The sequence below is a fragment of the Marmota marmota genome, unplaced genomic scaffold (assembly GCF_001458135.2).
Source record: "Marmota marmota marmota unplaced genomic scaffold, marMar, whole genome shotgun sequence".
Lineage (NCBI taxonomy): Eukaryota > Metazoa > Chordata > Mammalia > Rodentia > Sciuridae > Marmota > Marmota marmota.
In genome coordinates this window covers 1,283,128-1,303,819 of record NW_025999862.1, presented here as the reverse complement: position 1 = coordinate 1,303,819, position 20,692 = coordinate 1,283,128, and the positions used below count along the sequence as shown (strand labels likewise).

The 20,692-nt window shown below is 37.1% G+C and overlaps 1 protein-coding gene across 6 annotated transcripts in view; it reads right to left on the bottom strand.

The window, feature by feature from the left end:
• The window catches only part of Ascc1 (activating signal cointegrator 1 complex subunit 1), a 94,974-nt gene that overhangs the window by 51,390 nt on the left and 22,892 nt on the right, over nucleotides 1-20,692 (bottom strand). For all 6 annotated transcript variants that reach the window (XM_048809297.1, XM_048809296.1, XM_048809291.1 and 3 more), the window contains exon 6: nucleotides 7,410-7,546. In XM_048809297.1, coding sequence (XP_048665254.1) covers nucleotides 7,410-7,546 — 137 coding nt within the window. The remainder of the gene's footprint in view (nucleotides 1-7,409; nucleotides 7,547-20,692) is intronic.

Below are 20,692 nucleotides of genomic sequence, written 5' to 3'. Positions count from 1 at the left end.
TTTTTTTTTTTTTTTTGTACTGGGGATTCAACCAGGGGCTACCTACCACTGAGATACCTTCCCATCCCTTTTTATTTATTTTGAGACAAGGTCTCACTAAGTTGCTGAGGCTGGCCTCAAACTTGCAATCCTCCTACCTCAGCCTTCCAAGTTAGCTGGGATTATAGGTATGCATGAAGCTGGGTACTTCAAAACACAAGCCAAGCTCATCTCAGACCATCAATAATACAGTACATTTCCATTCCAATACACACACACACCATTTTTTTTTTAAGAGCTAAAGTCTTGTTGGACCTAAACTCCAGGACTAAAAGCAATCCTCCTGAAAATCTGAGACCACAAGCACATGCCATGGGATTCCAGCTTCACTTATGTTTTTGAAACTCTAACTCTGCATAGTTAGATCACCAAAAAGTACCATAACATTCAGTTTCTCACTAAAATGTTTTTAATTATATTATATTTAATGTTATATCTTCAATTTCCAGGAGTTCCAGCTGACCACCTCCCTTGTCTCCAATCTTTAGGTGAGAATCAAAGCAGAACAACCTTGGGTGTGAAGTAAAGTCGTGAACTCTGAAGAGTTCCAAATGTTCAGCTGGCACGCAGTCTGTCCTCTATCTATTCCTCCTGCTGTTAAGTGTGCAGCCCACATTTGTACACTGGCCTCCTGCTGCTAAGAGCTCCTGAGTAATAAAATATCCAAATCCTTTCTGTCAAATCCTCCAAGTTCTTTCTTTTTGGGTCAGTAAACTGTACTCAGGGCTTCTGCAGCCCTGAAGTTGAATTGTTCTACAAAATTGTTATACTGCTTTTTATCTGGTAACAACTATAACAAAATCAGTGTGTCACTTTTTAAAATTTAGTTTGAGTAGACTAAATTTAGTTTGAGTAAATACAATTACTATCTTACCTTGATTTTCAGGTAGAATTTTCCACCAATTCTATCCTTACAGTTTCTGATCTCTCTGATTTTACCTATTTTTGTTGGTTGGTTGGTTGGCTGGCTGGTTTTTGGTTTTTAGGAGCTAAAAGAAGTTAGGTGGGAACGGAACTTAGGTCTTTAGACATGCTAAGCACACCTGAGCTACATCCCCATTCCCTTGACTTTAACAATTCATTTGTATATATGTCCTCACTATAAACAAGCAGGATCCAAAGCCTCCTGCTTTAGAGAAGAACCAAAAACTCTTGCACCCTACTCCTAAGACATATCAAGAACATGAAAGAGCAGGAGAGAAACCCAATGGTTTGCCTGACGAATGTTCTTTGTCTTGTGGCCAAACTATTCAGGTTTTCATCTGAATGACACCTGAGGCAATAATCATGAATTTAGGGGCTGGGGCTGGGGCTCAGTGGCAGAGTGCTTGCCTCACACATGTGAGGCACTGGGTTTGATCCTCAGCACCACATAAAAATAAGCAAACAAAATGGAGGGCTGGGGTTGTGGCTCAGTAATAGAGGCTTACCTAGCATGTGTGAGGCACTGGGTTCAATTCTCAACACTGCCTATAAATAAAGGTCCAATGACAACTAAAAAATATTTTAAAAAATAATAATCATGAATTCACATTTGTTCATATAACTTCTCCTTTCTCCTCTTTCTTGTGCCTTTTAAACTTATATGGTTGGACTCAAGGCCTATTAGAGAACACTCAGGCACAAGTAGGGTGACAAAGGAGCTAAAAGAAGTGTGCTACACATGTGTCAGGCTATATACTCAGAGCTACTGTGCTGTTTCCATCCCACAGCTCACAAAGAAAAGTCACAAGGGACACATTTAAAGCTTCAGCTTTGCTAAACACTGAATAATTCATTCAAAATCTATATAGCTACATGAGCCTTTAGCCTAACAACTGAAATGAAAATCCTGTTCCTGCTTAGATAGCATCCTTTAAATTTAAAAGCTACTGCCCCCAATTTAAACATACACAACTAACTACCCATTTCTTTAAAATATCTAGATAGCACAGTAGTTGTACTCAAATTCCAATATAAGCCACATTTATTTTAATACTCCAATTTAAAATGCCATAATATTAAGCTACAGCAAATTATGCACTAGTCTATTTAGTTTCAATGTTTTCCTTTTCACAGTTAAATTGGGGAATATAAAGTGTGCAGCTAAGAAATGGCATTATGTACTGATATTTTTTCTAAATATACTAAGTGAAAATATTAAGGTCAAAGAGCAAGAATAAAGGAAAAAAAAGTCAGATGAAATTATTTACTTACCAGGGTTTTAATAAAAGTACTTTTTCTTTATTTTTTATTGGTTCTTTTTAGTTATATATGAATTCATTTTGGTATTATTATATAAGCATGGAATATATCTTTGTTTTTTTGGTACCAGGGATTGAACTCAGGGACACTCGACCACTGAGCCACATCCCCAGCCCTATTTTGTATTTTATTTAGAGACAGGGTCTCACTGAGTTGCTTAGTGCCCTCACCATTGCTGAGGCTGGCTTTGAACTCACAATCCTCCTGTCTCAGCCTCCTGAGCCGCTGGGATTAAAGGCATGTGCTGGAACCCAATTTAGAGTCCCATTCTTATGGCTGTACGTGGTGGTGGGATTCACTGTGTAGTTTCCATATATGTACATGGGAAAACTAAGTCAGATTCATTCCAATGGCTTTCCTTTGCTTATCCCCTTCCCTTCCCCCCCATTCCCCACTGCATTTCTATTCTTTCCCTCACAGTCCCCCCTTACTGTGGGTTAGCTTTCACCTATTTGAGAAAACATTCAACCTTTGGTTTTTTGGGACTGGCTTACTTCATTTAGCATGATAGTCTCCAGATCATTGCTGGCAAATGCCATAAAGTTATTCTTCTTTATGGCTGAGTAATACTCCACTATGTTTACATATCACATTTTCTTTATCCCTTCATCTGTTGAAGGGCACCTAGGTTGGTTCCATAGCTTAGCTATTGTGAATTGAGCTGCTATAAACATTGATGTGGCTATGTCACTGTAGTATGTTGATTTTTTTTAACTCCTTTGGATGTATACCAGGAAATATGAAGAATTCAAAAAATATAACACCAAAAAAATCAAATAACCCAATCAATAAGTGAGCAAAGGAACTGAACAGGTGCTTCACAGAAGAAATATAAATGGCCAAAAAATTATGAAAAAATGTTGAACATCTCCAGTAATTTGAGAAATGCAAATGGTGGTTCCATTTCTAATTTTTTGAGGAATCTCCATACTGCTTTCCAGAATGGCTGCATGAATTTGCAGTCCCACGGGCAATGTATAAGTGTACCTTTTTCCCCACATCCTCACCAACATTTATTGCTGTTTGTATTCTTGATAATTGTCATTCTGACTGGAGTCAAATGAAATCTCAGTGTAGTTTTAATTTTCATTTCTCTAATTGCTAAAAACAAGAGGCCCAGAATAGCCAAACAATCCTTAGTGAAAACAAATACCTAAAATTATATAATAGTGCTATAGTAACAAAACCAGCATGGTATTGGCACCAAAACAGGCAAGAAGACCACTGGAATGGAACAGAAGACACAGAGACAAACCCACAAAAATACAGTTACCTCATACTAAACAAAGGCACTAATAATGTACATTGGAGAAAAGATAGCCTCTTCAACAAATGATGCTGGCAAGACTGGAAATCCATATGTAGTAGAATGAAATTTAACCCCTATCTCAACCCTGCACAAAACTCAGCTCAAAGTGGATCAAGGACCTAGGTATTAGACCAGAGACCCTGCACATACCAGAAGAAAAGGTAGGCGCAGTACTCCTGCACACTGGCTCAGGAACTGACTTCTTTAATAAGACTCCTAAAGTGCAAGAAGTGAAATTGATAATCAATAACTGGGGTGGCATCAAACTAAAAAGCTTCTTCACAGTAAACAATCAAGAGCATGAAGAAAGAGCCTACAGACTGGGTAAAAATCTTTGCCACCTGTACCTCAGATAAAGCATCATCTCCAGGAAATATGAAGAACTCAAAAAAAATATAATGCAAAAAAATAAAAATAAAATAACCCGATCAATAAATGGGCAAAGGAACTGAACAGGTACTTCAAAGAAGAAATATAAATGGTCAAAAATATAAGAAAAAATGTTCAACATCTCCAGTAATTTGAGAAATGCAAATATTTTTATCTTCAAGGAGATATCTCTTCCATTTAGGGAAACAAGACTTCTAAACATTCCCACAACCAATTCTAATTCTCATCTTCTTTCTCAGAATAATTTTGTACTATACACTTTTTAAACAAGTACATTTGGCAGGGGGAAGGTAGAAAAAGAGTGTTAGAGACAGCTGCTTTATTTTACTTTCTTGTTTCAAAGCTTTCCAGCTTTTTGAAAAGTGCATCTTCAAACAAATTTTTGCAGGCACCACAGATTTTTGGCAGGGTAACTTTGTCCTATTTCAAAAGCTTTGCTGAATTTGAAAAACTACAATTACTGTTTTTATCCTGTCATGTCAGAAATTCTTAGGAACTATTAAGATTGCTCTTTATTCTCATGCACACCAACTTTGACATGCTTAAAGGCTCAGATTTGGCATTTAGTCACAAAAGGCGCTAAGAAATACAAAAGGGAGAAACTCAGCTAAAGCTTCACCTAGCTTAGGATAAACCTTCAGTGATTAAAACCTGTGACCTGATTTTCATAAGGTAAGAAGAGCAAATTCCTCTCTAAAAAATATTTTATCTACTTTTAATATTTTTCTTAGCAGGATTATCCCAATGCCAGACAAGAAAATACAACTGCTTTCAATTCAGTTTAGCAAAAATTGAACTGGGAATATTTTAAAGTATTAGAACTTCAACCAGGTAAAACTGTCCTGCTTTGCAAAACACAGCATAAAGTTTTATTTTGTACAAGTACAACTACAAACACCTAATGATGAACACCAAATTATTTTGAATTTTAGGCAAAATTGTGAAAAAAACAGACATGTCTATCATGAGTGAAGAACAAGACTTAAACTGTCATGTTAGAAAAGTGTGAGACCACCAATAAAAAAAAAAAAAAAAGTGTGAGACCTGCACATAATCATGAAATTTTTAAAATCTACTTGAGTAAGTCAGCTTTCAAATTTCTCTTCTTCCCCCATCTTAAATAAAAGGAGTGAAGTGAGAGGGGAAGAGAATGTTCTCTGAAAAAAAGCTGTGACATCAGATATATGTGTAAATTAAATTTTTACACATGTATGAAAAAGAACAATTTTGTCCCCAGAATTTTGCATGAATCAATGCAAATTGCTTGAACAATTTTATATCCTTACTGACTCAAATAAAATTACTTGGAATTCAAAAAACGAAAAATGACCAGATGCAGTGGTGCACACCTGTAGTCTGATGTACTTCAAAGGCTGAAGCAAAAGGATCACTTTAGCCCAGGAATTTGTGGCCAGCCTGGGCAACATAACCAGATTCCATCTTTTAAAAAAGGAAGAAAGCCAGGCATGGTGGCACATGCCTGTAATCCCAGTGAGTGGAGAGGCTGAGGAGAGAAGAATCTCAAGTTCAAAGTCAGCCTCAGTAACTTAGCGAGGCCCTAAGCAACTTAGTGAGACCTTGTCTCAAAACGAAAAATAAAAAAAGCTGGAGATGTGGTTTAGTGGTTAAGCACCCCTGGGTTCAATCCCCAGTACCCCCCACCCCCAAAAAAATAGAAAAAGAAGAAAATGTGTGGAGAGGATACGGGGAGAAAGGTGCTCTCATACGTTGTTGGTGGGACAGCAAATTGGTGTAACCACTCTAGAAAGCAGTATGGAGATTCCTCAGAAAACTTGTAATAGAACCACCATTTGACCCAGTTATCCCACTCTTCAGTCTATACCCAAAGGACTTACAACAGCATACTACAGTGATACAGCCATATCCATGTTTATAGCAGCTCAACTCACAATAGCGAAGCTATGGGAATAACCTAGGTGTCCTTCAACAAATGAATAGATTTAAAAAAAAAAAAAATGTGGTATATATACACAATGGAATATTACTCAGCCATAAAAAAGAATGAAATTACAGCATTTGCTGGTAAATGGACAGAACTGGAAAATGTCATGCTAAGTGAAATAAGCCAATCCCCAAACACCAAAGGGTGAATGTTCTCTCTGATTTGTGGATGCTAACACAAAACAAAACAAGAGATGTAAGAGTCGGGAATTACAGAAATCCACTGGACTAGCCAAAGGGAGTGGGGAGAGGAACAGGAAAGTAGAATTAACTGGACATATCTGTCCTAGTCTTGTATTTGTATATACAACTAGGATAATTCCACGTCATATAGGACCAAAAGAGTGGAAATCTATATAGAACCTAATTATGAATGTATATTCTGCCAAAATACATTCTACTGTCATCGTATAACTAAAACTAAAAAATAAAAATATTTAAAAAAAAGAAAATTGGGGGGGCCTACTGAGGAGCCAGGCACAGTGGTGCATGCCTGCAATTTCAGCTACTCGGGAGGCTCAGAAAGGAGGTTTGAGGTTTGGGATTTTGAGGCCATTTTCGGTAACAAAATAAGACACTGTCTCAAAAAATAATAAAAAGAAGCCAGGCATGGTTCCACACACTTATAATTCTAGGGAAGCTGAGGCAGGAGGACAGCAAGTTTCAAGTCAGCCTCAGCAACTTACCAAGATTCTATCTCTAAACAAAAAATACAAGACTGGGGATGTAGCTTAGTGACACAGCACCCCTGGATTCAATCCCTGGTATCAAGCGGGAAAAAAAGGAAGAAAAGAAAGTGTTCTGAAGTACAGTAAAGACTTTTCTAGAGAATGCTACTGTACTGTTTGAGCTAATGTGGTAGACAGAATAAATAACAGCCCTCCACAGATGCCCACATCTATTCTCTGTAATTTGTAAATATACTACCATAAATATCTTACAGATGTGATTCAGGCTATGGAGCTTGATATGGGTGATCAGCCTGGATTACCTAGGTGGGTTTCATCAAATTACACGAGTTCTTAAAGCCAACAACCTGCTGTGGCCACAGAGAGAGATTTGACAACAGAAGGGTCAGAGAGATGCAATGCTACTGAAGTTGAAGATGAAAAAAAGGGACCACTAGCCAAGGATGGCGGGCAGCCTCTGGAAGCTGACCTTTAAAGGCAAAGAAATAGATTATTACCTACAGTCTCCAGAAAGAACTACAACCCTGCCAACACCATCACTTCAACCCAGTGAAACTCAGAAAGGTTTTCTGACACACAGATAATAAATTTGTGTGCTTTCAAGCCATTAACTTTGTAGTAATGTCTCATTGTGGAGGTAGTCCAATGTTAAGTGCCACAAATGGGAGAGCTGACAAACCTTGTTCCTATGTCATCTAGTCCAAAAACAAGTCTGTGATACCAAAAAGAAGCCAACCCAGGTTTACCACCCTTCCCCACTTTTGCAGATCACTCACTTAATAAACTCCTCCTTACAGCGCTGTAGCATCTCACATGTCTGCTGGATCTCTTGCTCACTCAAAAGCACCAACATCCCAATAGTTAGGTGAAGTTTCTTGGGATTCTGGAAAATGGAGCTATCAACCCCACGATCCTATAATCATAGGGATAAAAACAAGAAATTCAGCTTATACAAAAGTAAATGGTGCCAGATGTAGTGGCACACACCTGGAATCCCAGTTACTCAGGAGGCTGAGGTACATTCAAGGCCAGCCCCAGCAATAGAGCAAGACGGTCTCAAAATAAAAGGGCTAGGAGGACTGGGGTTATAGCTCAGCAACACAGTGCTTGCCTCACACATGTGAGGCACCGGGTTCAATCCTCAGCACCACATAAAAATAAATAAAATAAAGATATTGTGTCCACATTAAAAAAAATTTTAGAAAAAAATTAATAAAAGGGGTAGGGATGTGGCTCAGTGGTAGAGCACCACTGGGTTCAACCCCCAATACCTCAAAGAAAAAATTTAAAAATAAATGGCTAGAACAGAACTGAGACCTCAGAAATAAACCCATACAAATATGACCGACTCATTTTCAATAAGGTGGCAAGACCATTCGATGGGGAAAGAACAGTCTCTTTAACAAATGATGCTTGGGCAAGTGAATATCCACATGGAAAAGAGTGAAAGTAGACCCTTACTATACAGAAAAATTAATTCAAAATGGGTCAATGACCTAAAATTAGTAAAGCTAAAGCTAAAGTTTCTCTTAGGAAAAAAATAAAACTAAATTTTTATAACATTGAATTTGGCAATGGATTCTTAGCTATGACACCAAAAGTGTATACAACAAAAGAGATAAATTTGACTTCATCAAAATTAAAAATGTGCATCAGGATTGGGGTTGTGGCTCAGTAGTAGAGCACTCGCCTCCCTAGTTTTGATCCTCAGCACCACATAAAAATAAATAAAATAAAGGTATTGTGCCCAACTAAAAAAATAAATATTTTAAGAAAAAAACTGTGCATCAACAGATACTCTCAAGAAAGTAATATAGATAAATAAATACCTATTACAAATGGCTAAAAAGCACATGAAGATGTTCAACATCACTAGTCATTTAGGAAAACGCAAATCAAAACCACAATGAGGTACCAATTCATACCAACTAGGCTGGCTATACTCAAAATAATGGGGAAAAAAACAACTGCTGGCAAGGATGTGCAGAAATTGAAACCCAAATACAATGCGAGAAAGGGAAAATGATTCAGCCACTGTGAAAAACACTTGGGCAGTTACTCAAAAAGTTCACAGAGTTACCACATGACCCAGCAATTCTACTCCTAGGAATGTGCCCAAAAAGAAATGAAAAAGAAACTCAAACACACGTACAAGCATGTTCCCAGAAGCTCTATTCACGTGGCTAAAAGTGGAAAACAGTCCAAACGTACATCAGCAAATTAATGGATAAACAAATTGTTTATAATAGATTATTATTCAGCTATAAATAGGAGTGAAGTACTGATACATGCTACAATATGAATAAACCTTGAAAACGTGATGTTAAATGAAAGAAGCCAGGCATAAGAGAACACATGTTGTATTACTCCATTTATATGAAATATCTACGTGAGGTATACACAGAGACAGGACACAAATGGGTGGTTTCTAGAGACCAGGTGATTAGGGAGCAAATGCTTAACAGATATGGGATTTCCTTTTGAGGTGATAAAAATGTTATGGAACAATACAGAGCTAATAGTTACACAACATAAATGTACTAAACGCCACTGAACTGTTTACTTTAAAATGGTTAATTCAATGTTATGTGAATTTTACCTCAATAAAAAAGTACTTAAGAGCCAGATGTGGTGGTACACACCTGTAATCACAGCTACTTGGAGGGTTAAGGCAGATGGATCATAATTGCCAGGCCAGCCTCAGAAACTTAGCAAGACCCCACCCTAAAAGAAAAAATAGGAATGGCTAGGGTGGGGTGTAACCCAGTGGTAAAGCACCCAAGTCCAATCCCCAGTACTGGAGAGAAAAAAGTGCTCAGGGACTAGACATGTTGCTCCATGGTAGATTGTTACTTAGTGTGTGTGCAAGGCCCTCAGTTCAGTTCCTAGCACCCTAAACAAATAAATAAGGAAACACTAGCCTGATAAATTGGCTTGGCCCAGGAAAAACAAAACACCATCTAAATGTAGGTTTAAGAATATCTTTTGGTCCTTACCAGCTTTATTAGTATCAGGGCAAGTGGACCTTTTTAATGGGTGCCCCCAAAGAGTAACATACTTTTTATTAAAAAAAAAAGGACTATTTCATTTTTTAGTAGATATTACAGTATTTTCAGGTATAATACTTTGTACTGAAAATAAATTCTGAGGGCTCAGGACATAGCTCAGTGGTAGATTGAGACCCTAGGTTTGATGCCTTACACCACAAACAAACAAACAAACAAACAAACAAAGAATAAATTCTACCAGGCAAAAAGATGAGTGAAAAATGAATTTGGAGAAATATTTAGATAATGGAATTGGCACATCAAACATGGTCATCTTTTCCTGGCATTGTCATTCCCTGTCCTTTAATAACTTTGCCTCTAGGAAGCAGAAAAGACAAGTACACCTCATGTATCTTTTGTTTTTTTTTTACTGAGGTACAATTTGTTTAACACCCAATTAACCACTTTAAAGTGTATAATTGAGTAGTGTTCAAAAAATTCACAATGTGACACAACCACCAGTTCTTCTTTAGTTTCAAATAAATAAAAAGCTTTTCATCACCCATCAAAACATTCTGTATCCACTAAGTAAATAATCCCTCTCCATTCCCCATCCCCAGTAACCATTAATTTGCTTTCTGTCTCTCTGGATTTGCCTATTCTGAATATAGCAAAAAAAGCCAGGGGTGGGGGGCGGGAATCATACAATATGTGATCTTTGTGACTAGCTTCTTTTATTTAGCATGATGTTTTCCAGGTAGATCCACATTGTAACTATGTGAAAGTATTTCATTTCTTTCCAGGGTTGAACAATATGCTAGTGTTACACATATACCACTATTTGTTTGTAAATTCATCCCAAATGGGCATTTGGGATATTGCACCTTTTGGCTATTATAAATAGTGCTGCTATGAACACGTGTGTACAACTATCTGCATTGACAAATATTTTCAAGTTCTTCAGGCTCACACCCAGGAGTGGAACTGCTAGGTCACATGGTAATTCTCTATTTAAATTTCTTCTTTTCCTCTTCTGTTTTGGTGCTGGCAATTGAACCCAGGCCCGTGAGCATGCTAAGCATATGTTCTACCACTGACCTATACCCTCGACCCTATGTCTAGCTTTTTAAGGACCACCAAACCATGTTCCACAGTTGTCGCAATGCTCCTAGTAACAATGTATATATATATAAGGTTTTCCACATCCACCAACACTTATTAACTTCCTTAAAAAAAAAAAAAATTACAGCCATCCTACTGTGAAGTGATACTGTCACGGTTTTGACTTATGTCATGTGTTGACCAATGCTGTTGAACATTTTTCTTTTTTTTTTTTTTAGAGAGAGAGAGAGAGAGAGAGAGAGAATTTTAATATTTATTTTTTAGTTTTTGGCAGACACAACATCTTTGTTTGTATGTGGTGCTGAGGATCGAACCCGGGCTGTACACATGCCAGGCGAGCGCGCTACCGCTTGAGCCACATCCCCAGCCCCCTGTTGAACATTTTTCAATGTGTCCAATTGACATTTGTATACCTTCTTTGAAGAAATATCTATTTAATTCCTTTGTCTATTTTTTTAATATTTTTATTTTATTTATTTATTTTTATGTGGTGCTGAGGATCGAACCCAGGGCCTCGCACATGCTATGCAAGTGCTCTACCACTGAGCCACAACCTCAGCCCCTCCTTTGTCTATTTTTAAATTGTCTTTTTATTGTCAAGTTTTAAGAGTTCTTTACATGTTTTTCTTTCTTTCCCTTTTTTGAGATGTGGTTTCACTATGTTGCCCAGGCTGATGTTGAACTTGTGCACTCAAGTGATCCTCCTTTCCCAGCCTCCTGAGTAGCTGGGACTATGATGTGTCACTATGTTTGGCTTTTATATATATTTTTACACTAGTGAACATATCAGATCACGAATCCCTTTTAAAAGTAGGTAAGTCTCAGGCTGGGGCTGTCACTCACTGGTTGAGCACTTGCCTTGCATGCGTGAGGCACTGGTTTCAATCCTCAGCACCACATGAAAATAAATAAATAAATAGCAGAGATACAACTAAAAAAATATTTTTTTAAAAAGCAGGTAAGTCTCAAATATCATTATCTCCTTCTGTAAATGAAAACCAGAAAAAAGCTGAGACTATCCTCTAATATGAGCAAAGCAGGAATTCTTTGAATTGCAAGTTCCCTAATCAGATCTCTGGCCTCGTTAAAAAAAAAAAAAAAAAACACCCCAAAGGCAGAGAGAGATGTATTTATCAAACACACAGACAGTGTGCATCCTGTTCTTGGCTTGCCTAAATTTACTGCCTAATTTTTGCCTTGGCAACAGTACTTAATAGATTATTCATTTTCTATGTGTTAATAGAGCTTGAGCTATTTTTAAATCTGATGAAGAGTTTTGTGATTCCACACATCAACCCAAATTGCTTCATTTTAATGAAAGTGATTTTAAAAAACAATCAGCTTTAAAAGTGTCAAGGAAGGCTAAGTGCAAGGCTTATCACTCAGCTGCTCTAACCCCAGGCACAACATGTCACTCTAGAAAAGGCATGCAAAGCTCCCACAAATGATTCTAATATGCACAAACCCATCCCAAAGAGCACTGAGAATTGCTCTCCTAATAATGGCTAATTTGTTGGGTCCTTACTCTGCTCCAGGCATCTTCTATACACTTTATAGATGTACTCTGAGTACTATTATCAACCAGGAAACTGAGGCAGTGACAAAGTAAGCCACTTTCCCAAGGTCGCTATGCTGAGAAGGGATGAAATAAAAAAGTCAAACCCAGGTGGTCAGGCCCCAAAGCCTGCCAGTTGCCCAAAGGAGGTTGGAAAACAGAACCACCAATGAGAGGCAAGTAAGTCTGAGAAGCAAGTCTTCACGTATTTCAGCAACACTCACATGATGAATGGGTCTAATCACTAAATTAGTTCTGGGTATAAAAGAAATCAAATTTTATAAGGAGAAAAGTAGTTTTAATATCTTTCTTTTCTAAAATATGACACCAAAACCATGACCCATTAAAGAAAAAAACAAATAAATTGAACTTGATGAAAAGAAAAACCTGTGCTTTCCTGGGCATGGTGGTACACACCTACAATCCCAGAGATTCGTGAGGCCAAGACAGGATGATCACAACTTGGAGGCCAGCCTCAGCAAATCAGTGAGACCCTGTCTCAAAATTAAAAGATTAAAAAGGAATGGGGATGTAGCTCAGCAGTAGAGTGGCCCTGGGTACAATTCCCAGTACCATAAAAAAAATAAAAACCTGTGCTTCAAAAGGCATCACTGAGAAAATGAAAAGTTAAGCCACAGAGAAAAACATTGGGGAAAAAAGTATTTACAAATCATAATAAATATAAACTTTTTTTTTTAACTTTTATACAGGATCTCCCTATGATGGCCAGGCTAGTCTCAACTCCAGGGCTCAAGTAATCCGCCCACTTCAACCTGCTGAGTATCTGGGATTATAGGTGCAGTCAACTGTGCCTGGCTAAAAATTCTTAATAATTTGATAATAAGATGGACAGTGGCACACACCTGTGAGCCTAATGACTCAGGAGGCTGAGGTAGAAGGATTCCAAGTTCAAAGCCAGCTTCAGCAACTTATTGAGGCCCTAAGCAACTTAGTGAGACTCTGTTTCAAAAAATTATTAAATTTCAAAAATTTTTTAAAAAATTAAAAAACACACAACAGTTCAATTTCCAGTACAAAAAGAGAAAAAATAATTAAGTAATAAAAAGACACACAATCCAAATTTTAAGTGAGGAAAAAACATAAATAGAAATTTCACCAAAGAAAATAGATATATGAATTACTAATGAACATAAAAAGGTGCTTGACATCATTAGTCAATAAGGAAATGTAACTCAAAACCAAAGTGAGGTATCACTTCACACTCACTAGAATGACTATAAAATACAATCAAAAAGATACAACAACAGCGAGTGTGGAAAAGTGTTATGATTAGATATGAGGTGCCCCAAAAGCTCACATGTGAGACAGATACAGGAATGTTCAGGGATGAAATGGTTGGACTATGAGAGTATAACCTAATCAGTGGATTAATCCACTGATATAGATTAACTGGGTGGCTACTGAGCAGGAAGGATGTGGCAGAAGGAGGGGGGTCACTGGGATCATGACTCTTGGGTTTATATTTTATCCCTGATGAGTGAAGCTCTCTCTCTACTTCCTGAGCTGCTTTCCTCCACCACACCCTTCCACCATGATATTCTGTCTTGGGCCCAGAGCTATGGAGTTGGCTGACCATGGACTGAACCTGTGAAACCCTGAGCGAAAAATCAAGTTTTTCTCCTCTAAATTGTTCTTGTCAAGTATTTTGGTCCCAGCAATGAAAAAGTTAATGAAAACAATAAGGATTTAGAGAAACTAAGCAGTTTCTAAGTTATGTAACATGTAAATGTAAAATTAGACAGACACTTTGGAAAATTGTTCACCAATTACTCAAAAAGTTGAACATAAGTTTACAGTGCAACCCAGGCATTTCACTTGTAGATTCTCCCCAATGAAATAAAAACAAAGGATACATAAAGGCTTGCAAGGAATTTCATAAACAGTATTATTTATGATAGCCCTAGAGTAGAAATAATCCAAATATCCAGATGGCAAATAAATAATAAAATGTAACATAACCATATTAATGATAATAATTAATAATTAAATGTAATATAAGCAAAAGACAGAATCCTATCCATCCAAAAAATGTAATCAACTACATGCAACTATATAGATAACATTAAAATAATATGTTAAGTAAAAGCCGGATTTAAAAAAATAAATTATTATATAATTCCATTTATTTGAAATGTCCAGAGAAGGCAAACCCACAGAAATGAAAAGTAGATAAACTGTTGCCTAGGGTGAGTGTGGGACTGCAAAAAGGCACAAGGGATCTTTCTGGGGTGATAGAAATCTTCTAAAACTTGATTGTGGTGATGACTGCACAACTCTGTAAATTTACTAAAAATCACTAAGTTTTATACTTAAATTGGGTAAATTTTATGATATGTTAAAATACACCTCAATAAAGCTATTATATATAAATATGTGTCTGTGCCATTTCTTTTCTAAAAGCATCCTAACAACCCTGAAGCAAATTATCACCTATAACTCAGGAAGTTCTCCTTACTGAATACTTTATATGTGGTTGTATCTTATTTGATCTAATGACTTTCCAAAGGTTTTTCAACCTATAAAGTTAAAAATACTATGATTACACTGAAAATCTGATGAAGATGGCACATCAAATCAATGGGACAAATGTGTTTTGTTTTTTGAGGCACTAAGGATAGAAGCCAGGGCTCAGGCATGCCAGGCAAGCACTCTACCATTGAGCTACATCCCTACAAATAATTATGTTCAGGCAATTAGACAGCCATTTGGAAAAATAACACAATTATATCCATCTTTGCATTTTACACAAGAATAAACTCCAAATCAAAGACTGAAATGTAAAAAACTGAAAAACACAAGTATCAGAAAAAAACACAAATTCTTCCTTTATCTGAAGGTAGAAAAAAGCTTTCAAACTAACATTTTAATTCCAGTTGCAATAAAAGACTGGTAAATTTGACTAAGCAGGATATGGTGGTACATACCTATAATCCCACTTACTTGGGAAGCTGAGGGCAGGAGAATCACGAGTTTAAAGTCAGTCTCAACAACTTAGTGAAATCCCATCTCAAAATTTTTAAAAATTCAAAAAGGGCTGAGCATGTAGATAATACAATCTAGCAAGGATGAGCCCTGGGTTCAATCCGTTATCACAAAAAAAGAGAAAGAAAGGAAGGAAGGAAAACTTTGTTACACAGGAAAAAAAAATCATAAAGTAAAAAAAAAAAAAAATTATCTCAAAGGGCTAGAGCTGCAGATATGGCTCAGTGGTCGAATGCCCCTGAGTTCAATCCCCAGTACCCACCCTCCCCCAAAAAGATAAAGGGCTAATATCCCTAACATATAAGAACTGTTTTTTAAAAATCAATGATTTAAACATGAAAAGATGTGAAATTTCACTGATTAAAAAAAGAAATGAAGTCAGGCACAGTGTCATATGCCTATAATCCCAGCTACTCAGGAGGCTAAGTTAGAAGGATCACAACTTAAAGGCCAATCTGGACCACTTAGTGAGACCTGACTTGAAATAAAATTTTAAAAGGCTAGAGATATAGCTCAGTGGTAGAGCACTTACCTAGCATGTTTAAGATCCTGAGTTCAATCCTCAGTACAGGGAGAAAAAAAACATAGTGAATACAATATTCTTCATTTCTCAGTTTTCAGCAGATATTGGTAAAAACTACAAACAAGCCCTGAATTTTTTTTCCTGAGATTTTTTTGTAGGTTTATTTCTTAGGGAAGTATAGGAAAACCAAATAAAAACTATTTTATATGCATCATGGGACTGAGTAAATGAATAAAGATGTTGATGATGTTGGAAGCCAGGATGCTTACTGTGGAGGGAGGGACATACAAATATAGAATGGAGGAGAGCAAGAAAGACCCTGTGGGAATGAACTAAGATTGGGGCCAACTTTGTAAACTCCTGATTTCTAAAGTATACACGCATAAATACATGCACATGTAAGTGTGTGTATGCACATAAAAATATGTACATTTTTTGTACATATACATACATATATTTCCTAGATCTATCCACTGAAAGAACTAAAAGACAGCCTCAGTATATTCATATTCTGGTCTCCGGTACCACTTCCTACTAAAAGGAACCTGGGGTTCATGGAGAAGTGGATGACTCCAGGGCTGCAGCAGGGAAAGATAAGCCTAGAACACCTTGTTACACCAGAAAGTATGAAAATGCCAGGAAAAAAAACAACAAAAGCATGTTGCCAACACAGGAACCAGCTTTAAGCGGCCCCCACTGGTTAAATAAGGAATAGTGTGAGCACTACGATAATTAGCAAATGCAATAATTTCATAAGCTATTTGAAAAGTAGAATTATGTAATTCTGCATCATTAACCGATAAGATAGATAACAGATAAGAAGAGAGGGTTATTATTAAGGCAGAATACTGAATGCCAAGTGATAAACAGAAAAAACACTGGCTGGGTATGGGAGCACTTACCTATAATAATCCCAACTATTCTAGAGCCTGAGGCAGGAGGATCTCAAGTTTGAGACCAGCCTTGACAACTTAGTGAGACCCTGTCTCAAAACATTAAAAAGGCTGGTAATGTATCTCAGTAGTTATAGTGCTTCTGGGTTCAATCTCCAGTGCTTCAAGAGGAAAAAAGAGAGAAAGAAAGAAGAACAGAACAGGAAAAGAAAACGAAAAAATATTGGAGTTGGAAAAATCGTAACTTTGCAGACATATAGCAAAAAAGGCAGGAATCATTACAGAGTGCTAAACCTAAGGGGAAATTTTATTGAGTAAAATATTTGCCTAGTCTTAAAATGTCTCCCCACAAATTGCTTATGTGCTGAAAGGAAAATTAGTGGTAACTATACATGATGAAATTAGTCAATCCTTTCACTAGATGGGGTCAAAATTATCATCACCAATAAAGTGCGTCATATACCAGGAGAAGGAGATTTCTTCACTTATGCAGTACTCACGCAGACATTCCCAACCTAAGTCTACTCATGAGGAAATATCAGAAAAACCCAAAAATAGAAAGACAAAATAAATGTTTCAGATTCAAGGAAACTAATGATGAGTAAACACAAAACATAATCCTAGACTGGATCCTGTAGTGGAGGGGGGATGCTACAAAGGACATGACTGGATCAATTGACAAAATTAGAATGTGAACGGTAAAATTAGGTAAAACTATCAGTGTTAAGTTTATTGAGAACTTTACAGTTACTAAATTAAAAGATTCCTATTCTTGAGAAGTACATATTGAAGTATTTAGGGATAAAGGGCCATGACATATGTAACTCACTCTAGAGTAGTTCAGAAAGAAAGAAAGCGATGGCCCTCCAAAGCCATATGCTCTTCTCACCCAACTTCCATACAAATGCACAAATCATTTTCTAAACCGAGCCCTGTAATCACAGGCATTGGGAGGCTGTTGCAGGAGGATCATAAGTTCAAGGCTACCTGGGCAATTTAGTGAGACCCTGTATCAAAATTAAAATATTTTTTTAAAAGAGCTGCAGATGTAGCTCAACAGTAGACCACCGAGGGTTCAATCAAAAACAAAGTTTTACAAGGCATTTTTTTGGATATACATTTGAGTGATAAAACAAAACTAAGGATGTGTGTGATGTCGGAAAAGTCAGGACATGAATATCCTTCAAGGCAAGAAGACAGGCAAGATGAGGAAGTGTGGAGTAACAGTCAGGTTACTTCTCCCAGCCTGCCTGCTAGTTATAAATGCATCCATTTGTTTCTGCATAGTCTTTTCTTCTTTTTCTTGTGGTGCTAGGTATTGAATCCAGGGCTCCACACATCTAGGCAAGCACTCTTCCACTGAGCTACATCTCCACCCTTTTTTATTTTGATACAGTCCTACTAAGTTGCTGAAGGTGGCCTCAAATGTGTGAAAACCTGCCTTAGACTCCCAAGTAGTCGAGACCCCACCCAGCTTATCTGGTATAGTCTTCTGATGTGTGTTATTTTAAAAACACAAATAAACCTCTAAGTGCAAATGTAAGAGAAAAGACAATTTGTTTTCAAGTTTGAATCTCTAGAGCCACTGTTTCTTTGCTCAGAATATATCATATTCCTGCCACAAGCCTGTTCAGTGAAATAAAGACCAATATCAATTCTTTACTCCAGGGGCTTAATTACACTGGGCCCTGCTCCAAGTTCACCATTATTTGAAGCTGGAACTATTTTGCTCCATTAGGTTGGCCACCCAGGCTGGCGCCTGAAAATTCTAATGGTATTGACCTTGTATCCAGTAGAAAGAAGTCAAGAATGAAGTAACAGGAATTTCCTAGGGCAGTTTTGTCAAGATGAAAATAAATGTGCTTCTTTATGGCTAAGTCATAACATCTCCAAGCCTCAGTTTCTTTATTTGCTATGTGAGGTCTTATCTAAGGGTGGGGAAGAGAAAGAAAGAAAGCTTTTGCGTCTGAAAACTACCTCCACAGAAAACTTGCATGCAGGCCTAAGTCAGACAGAGTTCAGAGCTCAAGGTCATGTCTTGACTCAGCAGTCCCAGGTATAATCAAACTGCAGCTTATGATTTACCACTAGCAATCATCACATCATCACACAGGCCCTTCACTGATTTCTCATTCAATCCAGCACTCTGGGACCCACTGAGGCAGAACTGCAGGCAATGTAGTTCTAAAAATGTCAAGCCTAAGGGGAAAGTCAATAAATAGTAGTATGGATCAGCCCACCATGGAGCATTCGCTCTGCTTCCTTAAAGTTCAACCACCCTTTTCACACAGACGGGAACATAGTGTAGGTGCATCTGCCAGGGCTGTCAGCAAGCAGAAGGGAAGTCTTTCTTCAGACTTGGACCATAAGGTCATGCTCCATTAACATGATTGTTAAGAAAAGAACTTCTAAGAATCTGATCCAAATGTGTAGCACCCATACTGTAAATAATTTATAGCACTTTGCTTTTGATGGTACATGAGAATTGCCAAAAACAAAAAAAGAAATAATAATCTTCAAGTTATATACACATACATCATCTTTTAGGAATCCCCAGTATAACAAAGGTTTGTGCCTTGACCTGAAATATAGTCTTAGGTTTTAATTCCAACTCTTGTTACAAACTAGCCATAATTAGGCAAGTCATTTCACTTTTCTAGGACTCAATTTCCTCCTCCATAAAATAAGGGAGATAGCCTATTTAACTTCTAAGTCAAAGGTCCAATAAATTTTTAAAAATCCATAAGTAAGTCTTGCTAACAAAATAGGAATTTTGAAGGATTCACCAATCCAGTTCCTGATATTCTAAGCAAGGAAAAAAAGGAATCAGACAGTATACACCTGTAATTCCAGCAACTCGGGAAGCTAAGGCAAGAAGGTATCAAGTTCCAGGCTAGCCTCAGAAACTTAGTGGGACCCTCAGCAACTTAGCAAGACCCTGTGTCAAAATAAAAAATGAAAAGGGCTAGGGGTGTAGCTCAGTGGTAGAGCACCCCAGGTTCAATCTGAAGAAAAGAGGAGGAGGAGGAAAAAGAAATAAAGAAGAGGAAGAAAAGAGGGTGGATGAGAGGAAGAAGAGGAAAAAGAGGAAATAAACCATGGAGAATCTTCATGGTTTTGCTCACTGTATTTTCTATTGCTCATTATATTTTCTTTTCCTTATTATTTCAATGCCAAATTCCAAAAAACCACTCTGGGAAAGGGATATAAACCTCATTCACATCTGAAAGTTACTTAAATAAAGCAAGTGAGTTACTTAAATAATAAGAGTGGTGAATAGAGCATTTGGTTTTGCAACCAAACAAGTCTATATTCAAGTTCCAATTCTGCCACCTATCAGCAGTGTGACCTGAGGTGAGTTACTGAGCTACTCTGAAACTCAATTTCATCCTCTATAAAGTAGATTCTATTTCCATATCAGCTTTGTTCTGAGAATTAAATGAAATATACGTGAAGTCTCTGGCACACAGCAGTATGGAATAAATACAGGTTTACTCCTCTTCTTGCTTTTTAAATGACTATGCAACACTAAACAAGTACTATCTTCTCTCTCTTTTTAAGCAACTCTGGGAGCTCAACTGGGCTCTGCTGAGTCATTTGCATTATTCTTTAAGAATGAGAAGGAAAGATGACTTTGATTTGAGAGTCACTATGTGTTACTAATTAAATACTTTGTTAATTTGTATAAAGCTTCAGAAGAGTTTTGATTCTTCTGGCTTAAAAATTCTATCATTCAAACATAGTTACAAGAAAGCAGAGAGTTTTTTAACAACAAAGGACAAATATTCAAGCATCATCTTTTGTAATGACCAGAAAAAAGAACTTCCTCATGCATTTTCCAAATCTTCACCCATCACAGAGGTGTAAAGAGCACCTCTTTTCACTAGGATGTACCCATTTACCTTCCTTAAGCACAATAAAGATTTAAGCCTACTTTTTCAAGCCTCAACAAATTGTTTGAAAGCCATAGTTAACA